This window comes from Mus pahari, chromosome 4, assembly GCF_900095145.1.
Source record: "Mus pahari chromosome 4, PAHARI_EIJ_v1.1, whole genome shotgun sequence".
NCBI lineage: Eukaryota > Metazoa > Chordata > Mammalia > Rodentia > Muridae > Mus > Mus pahari.
In genome coordinates, this window is record NC_034593.1 from 85,811,922 (window position 1) to 85,818,891 (window position 6,970).

The 6,970-nt window shown below is 41.5% G+C and overlaps 1 protein-coding gene and 1 pseudogene across 1 annotated transcript in view; one reads left to right on the forward strand and one right to left on the reverse strand.

Moving 5' to 3' along the window:
* Positions 1–5,678, forward strand: part of Golph3l (golgi phosphoprotein 3 like) — a 31,056-nt gene extending 25,378 nt beyond the window's left edge. Inside the window, exon 5 of the mRNA XM_029537496.1 lies at positions 3,541–5,678. Within this exon, the coding sequence (XP_029393356.1) occupies positions 3,541–3,968 (428 nt within the window). The 3' untranslated portion in view covers positions 3,969–5,678. The remainder of the gene's footprint in view (positions 1–3,540) is intronic.
* On the reverse strand, positions 2,042–2,141 carry LOC115064007 (annotated as a pseudogene).
* Positions 5,679–6,970: the final 1,292 nt, after the last annotated feature.

Consider the following 6,970-nt stretch of genomic DNA (forward strand, 5'->3'; position numbering starts at 1 on the left):
TCTCTCTCTCTCTCTGTCTCTCTATCTCTCTCTCTGTCTCTCTATCCCTCTCTATCTCTATCTCTCTGTCTCTCTGTCTCTGTCTCTCTCTCATTCTCATTAAATCGCCTGGTTAGCATAAGCCACTTGTTAATCAAAGGTTTTGCCAAAGCACATGACAAGAAGTAATTTAGAAGGGGAGAATTTATTTTGCCTGAAAGAGAGGCTTTATTTTGGTTCAAGTTTTGACAAGATACTGTCTATCTTAGCAGGAAAGGCATAGCATTGGGAGTGGAAGGCAGCTGCGCACATCTGCCCACAGTCAGGAAGCAGAGAGATTGACTGCTGATGTTCAAGGCTTCCCTTTGTCTCCTTTTACTCATCCAGTGTCTAAGATGGGGCTTTCCTTCTCAGCTAACCCTCCTAGACACGGCCTTTACACACATACCAAAGGGCATGCCTTCCTGGCAACTCCTTTTTATTATTACATTTTTATTTACATAGTGTGTGGGGTGTGCACAAGCAATTGCCACAGTACACATCTGAAGGTCAGAAGACAATTCCTAGGAGTCAGTTTTCTTCCACCATTGAGGTCCAAGTTCAAACTCAGACTGTCAGGCTTGGCAGCAAGTGCCTTGACCCCTGAGCCATCTCAGCAGGTACCCCTTACTTTTAGCATGTGTGTGTGTGTGTGCCATTGCACACATGTGGAAGTCAGGAAACAGCTTTCAGGAATCTCTCCTTCCATGTAGATTACAGGGATCAGCCCCTGGTCAGCAGGCTCTCCCATAAGCACTTGTTACCTGCTGTTTCTTCCAGCCAGCCCTCTCCTGGGAATCGAAACCAAGGTGACAATGAAAAGCAAGCAGCATAACCCCTTTAGCCAATTACATTTGGGTTTTTTTAAGATTTATAATATATAATTACACTGTAGCTGTTTTCAGACACCTGAATAGCTCCTGTCCATCAAGCACGGGAAGCAAACCTCAGCCTTCTCAACTTTACCAGGTCAAATAGAGTTTCTGCAATATAGAACACCAGAATTCAGCCTGGTGGTGGTGGTGGTGGTGGCGGCAGCAGCGGCGCACACCTTTAGTCCCAGCACTTGGGAGGCAGAGGCAGGTGGATTTCTGAGTTCAAGGCCAGCCTGGTCTACAAAGTGAGTTCCAGGACAGCCAGGGCTATACAGAGAAACCCTGTCTCGAAAAAAATTAAATAAATAAAAATAAAAAAGAAGAAGAAGAAGAAAACCAAAAGAAAACCAGAATTCCAGGAAAACCTGGAAGTCTACCAGAGATGTATATTCAAGCCTAACTTATTAGAGTCATAGCTGCTTGTTATCTGGGCAGGGGAATGCACACCTGAGGCAGAAGGATCACCAGTTTGAGGCCAGACAGTAGGAAATATAAGCCACTTTGTATATGTTCAGGCACTGTCTCAGAAAGGAAAGTAGATGGGGGTTGGGTGGATGGTAGCTTACTGTTACATGTTTGGTCAAAGGTTATGCTTAATCCCCTGGTGTCTGTGACATCCTTCAATCAAGCTCCAAATCCTGTTCTGATTGCACCTGAGTGTGTGCGTCTAGTCTAAGTACACACCCTTGTACCCACTAGAGTTAGCCATGATCCCATCAGGGTTTTGCAGCATTTTCTCTGGTTACTGTTAAATTCTAGGAGGCTTTGTCAATTAATGTTTGCTCTCAGAATCCTAGTAATTGTTTACCAACATTTCCATGGTTTTCAGCAACACCTTTAGACTTAAAATTCTCTACACTCAACCAAATGGACTTCTCAGGTTCAGCTATGGAACTCTTTCTGCAGACTTTTAGCCCATTTCTCCTAGTGTGATACCCTCTTGCACTATGGGTAGTGGGATGGCAGGCAGCCTTTTGTCCTCTTTCTTGTCATTTCTTTTCTAGTCTAGAACCTCTTCAAAGAAGCTGGAATGGGACAGCTTGATCCATATTGTCAGGTCACCACTTTTGGATAGGCCTTCCACCCAATAAGTAGAAGAAAGGAACCTTAGATCTCTCATATTATATTTTATTTTTTATATTTTATTTTTAAGTATGAAACATTTCATGAATTTTTGTGTCACCCATGTGCATGGGTCATGCTAATCTGTGTATCATTCCAATTTTAGTGTTTTTGCTGCTGAAGCAAACACTGTTTTTAGTTTTACCAACCCAACTAGAACACATGTGATATGGAAAAGAAGTCATCCTAGAAAAACTAATATCTTGAAGAGAATGGCAAAAACATAAGAACGGGCTGGAGAAAGAGAGAGCCCAGTCAGTAAACTACTTGTCTTGCAAGCATAAAAACATGAATTTGATCCCCAGAACCCAAATGGGTGGTGGGTGGATGAATGGATACTCTAGGCCAAGTAATCTGCATTTTAATCCCAGTGAGGAGACTAGCTTGACGAGCCAGCCCAACCTACTTGGCAGTCTCCAGGCAGGTGAGATCCTGTCTGAGAAAAAGAATGGCTCGATGATCCTGAGGCTGCTCTCTGACATCCATGTTCACAAACACACACACACACACACACAGAGAGAGAGAGAGAAATTCAATGACTAACAACATCACAGAGAATTCATACATGAGTTGAAATAAGGGGCCAGAGAGCTGGCTCAGTGGTTAAGAATGCTTCCTGCTCTTCCAGAGGATCTGAGTTCAGTTCCCAGCACTTGTGTCAGGTGGCTTGCAAGAGCCTGTAACTCCAGCTCCAGGATATTCAACACCCTGTTCTGGTCTCTGTGCACACCTGTGTACATACATAACTAGAAATACACCAAAGACAATTAAAGAATAAAAATTTAAAGTCCAGAAGGCTGGCAAGATGCTTTGAGCAAATAAAGGTGCTTGCTGCCAAGCTTCATGACCTGAGTTTGATCACTAGAATCTACCAGGCAAAAGGAGAGAACCAGTTCTGACTATCACTCACATACTGTGGCACACATGTTTCCATACATACTAAATAATCAGTGTAAATATTCCATGAGCACTAGCATGATGGAAACCCATCATGTGTGTGTGTGTGTGCACATGCGCGCACCTGCATATGTGTAAGAGCATATGCATGTGTATATTTGTGTATGGTTTTATGCATTTATGTTTTGTGTGTGTGCTTACATATGTGTGTGTGGATGATTTTGAGGATCATTTAATGTAAATTAGTTGGATCATTTAAGGTAAATTAGTTGGAATCAAAACCAACATAGAAAACACAAAGTATGGATCAGAGAGTGAGTTGACATGTTCCTCCATGGATGGAGATTGTGCTTTTAAAATTTTAAACAAGGCGTGCTGGAGAGATGGCTCAGCAGTTAAGAGCACTGGGTGCTCTTCCAGAGGTCTTGAGTACAATTCCCAGCAACTACATGGTGGCTCACAACCATCTGTGATGGGATCCGATGCTCTCTTCTGATGTGTCTGAAGACAGCTACATTGCACTCATATAAATAAAATAAATAAATCTTTTTTAAAAAAATTTTTAAACGAGGCTCAAATAACAAACTGGCTTTTTAAATTTTGTTTTCCACTGTCTGTTTCCCAACAGGTGAGACATGGAACCCTTTCAAATTACAATACCAGCTGAGAAATGTACGAGAACGAATTGCCAAGAACCTGGTAGAAAAGGGTATTCTAACCACAGAGAAGCAGAATTTCCTGCTGTTCGACATGACCACTCATCCAGTGACCAATACGACAGAGAAACAGCGACTAATGAAAAAGCTTCAAGACAGTGTGCTGGAACGGTGGGTAAATGACCCTCAGCGCATGGACAGGCGAACACTGGCCCTACTGGTACTGGCCCACTCTTCCGATGTTCTAGAGAATGTCTTCTCTTGTCTGACAGATGATAAGTATGATGTGGCAATGAATCGAACCAAGGACCTAGTAGAACTGGACCCTGAAGTGGAGGGGACAAAGCACAATGCTACAGAGATGATCTGGGCTGTGCTGGCAGCCTTCAACAAATCCTAAAGTCAGCAGGCGGGCGTCTCCTTTTCCCTGCTGGCTGGTGACTGTCAGGGACCCCATCTCTGAGTTCAGTGTGATAAGATACTGTCATCATTTCCCCTCTTTTTGATCAGACTTCTGACTTGAGGAAAACTTCAGGGCCTCTCTGTTGGCCATGACCTTCTAAGCATACTATTTCTCCTCACTTAATTCTGTCTGAATGAAAGGGGTGAACCCACACACATGTAATAAACATCTCCCGTTTTAACAAGTATGTTTGTGGATAAACAGGAGTTCCTGTGTGGGGATTAGAGTTTTCCAGCAACAAGACATGAAGGAAATGAAGAGTAAACCATATTTAATTTTTTTCTCCCTTACTCATGTTTTCTCAGGCTTTGTTTCTCCACTCTGTTAAACAGTGACACTTCCTGAAATCACTGACTCTTTGAATGAGAGGCAGTGGAAGCAAAACTAATTTTTGAAGCAAATGGTTCCTAAGATTATACCTCCCACCTGTGATTTTCTCATCTTCATATAATGAAAACACTCCAAGTTTGATGACCCGAATCCCTTAGTTCTCAAAGCAGAAATGTATTCTACACTCCTTTTTAGCACTGTCTGGCTCCCACACTCATTAAGATTCTGAATTGAAAAGGCAATGTGCCTCAGTCACCTCCTCCTTACAGCCAGCATTAGGACCTGTAGAGAAGGGAGGTAACATGAGACTTCACATCCCTGAAACCAAGTGTCATCTGAGCAGGGCTAGCCTTGGCTATATGAGACCATCTCGCATTCAAAAATTAAAGACTTTTCATCCTTTAGTATGTGACTGTTCTGTTTGTTCTAGACTACTTTAAATATTTCTACTCTGATAAAATTAAGGGAATTATAAGTTTCAAGACGCAAATTACAGCATTGAGTCCCAACAATGTAGCCAACCTCCATATTTGCATAGTCCCTGTTTTTATTTCCTACATAAATTGATAAATTTTCCCTGTATTTAAGGGCTTTGGCAGTAATTCTGTCTATATTTAATCTGTTGACACCCTCTAAATTGTGTCTTCTTTCAACACAGCCATCCTGGCCAAATCCCGTAAAATGTTTTTGCTTCAGGAGAGAGGGTGAAAAGATCCTATTTAGATGGCCAGTTGAGTCACCAGCAACAAATGCAAAGCCTGGGCGCAAGGGCTGTGAAGAGGCCAGCACTGTGTTAAGATTTCAAGCACCCTGTTGACCACCTGGGAGAGACAGGCTTTCACACAGCTACAACAGATGACTTGGACTAACACCAAATCCTTCTAATCAGAAATAAATTAGTGTAACCTCATCTGTTCCCCTGAACCTACCTAGGTCCGTGAAAGGTGTCTAGCTCATTGTTATGTTTTCATTTCATCTGAGTCTTAGATGAGTAGAGATAAAAGTTGTCATTTGAGAAGCTAAGCAAAAGGGCCTTAGTCTGGCTTTCTAGAAGGGCAAAAGCCAGGCCATGTATATTCTAGCAGCTCATCTTCCCTCCCATTAGAACAATTCATAGTGAATTGAAACCAGATTTTCCTTTGAAAGCTTTAGCTTGTTTGGGAAATAGAAGTTGAATTCTTTCTTGCAACTCTCAATGTTTATTTTTATATGTCCATACAATGAGAATGTCTTCACTTTTAATCTCTGTAATGTTCACTGCCAAACACTCATTTAGTGTATATTGCCTTCACATTTCTGTATAATAAAGATCAATAATTGTGCCTCTGTTCTCTCTCTACATGGTTTTTATCTTTATTAGTTGTAGTATATATTGACAGGGCAAGCAATGCTGACCTGGACACCAGCTAACATCCCAGTAGGGTCTCCATCTCAAAGTAAGTTACCCAGTAATATAATATTACCATTCAATAGAATGAGAATGGCTTTTCCTGTGAATTCCTTGCAAATGACACTTGACTTTATCTAAGAGATGAATCTAATAATGCTCTTGATGGCCAACACACCAGCTCTAACCATTAGCTAATAAAAATATATAACTGCTTATCATTGACTTATTCTCTCCTTCAGAATGACTTACAGAACAAGGAACAGGAAGAAATGGCTGTTTTCAGACTGGTTATACTTTGCTATGTAAAATGAAGCATGTGAGAACTGATTCCTAATACCTTGTGGATTGAACTCTGAGCATTAGGTTTAGCAGGAAATATTTTTACCTACTATGCCATCTCTGGACCCTGTTCTACACATGTCATTTGGAGGAACATAGCTTCCTAATGCCTTGTATTCAATCTGCTCCCAATCCGATCACACATAGCTATTATATCCCAGACCCCTTTACTGTTTTAAGATCTTTTTTAAAAGATCTCATTTGACATGTATGGATGTCTTGCCACATGTGTGTTTGTGTACCACATGAATGGAATGCCAGTGGAAACCAGAAGAGGGCCTCCGAGTCCCCTGGAATTGGAGTTACAGATGGTTGTGAGTCTTGTGGGTACTGAGAACTTAATCTGTTCTGCAAGACTGTTGAGCCATGCCTCCAGGTCTCTCTCCCATTTGTTTGTTTATTTGTTATTTTCTTTTTAAAGACAGGATCTAAGTTTCCCAGGCTGGCCTCCTGAGTTGCTGACATTATAGGCCTACCCAACTAGGTCCACCTCACATACTGTTAATTAGGTTTAATCTTATGTTTTCTTGTCTTCCTTAACTTTTCTTTCTTTTTCTCCCCCTTATAGCCACACACACACTCCCCCACCAGACACACACCTACTGCTGCCACCAGTTCTGGAGACTGAACTCAAGGCTTTATGTATGCTAGACACTTATGTATGCTCTACCACTAAGCTGCACATGCGTCTCTGCTTTGCTCTAAACTATCACATTTTTAGGTTAATCTTAATTTTCTCTTACCTAAAGCTTGCACTAGACTTAGACTGTCCACCTTTGTGAACAGTCTCTGAACATTTGTATTCATCACCATCAAATTAACCTTCCTGAAGGTCAGTTCTGCTTCTCACTAGCCTAAGAAAGTGAGACTATTTCTTTTT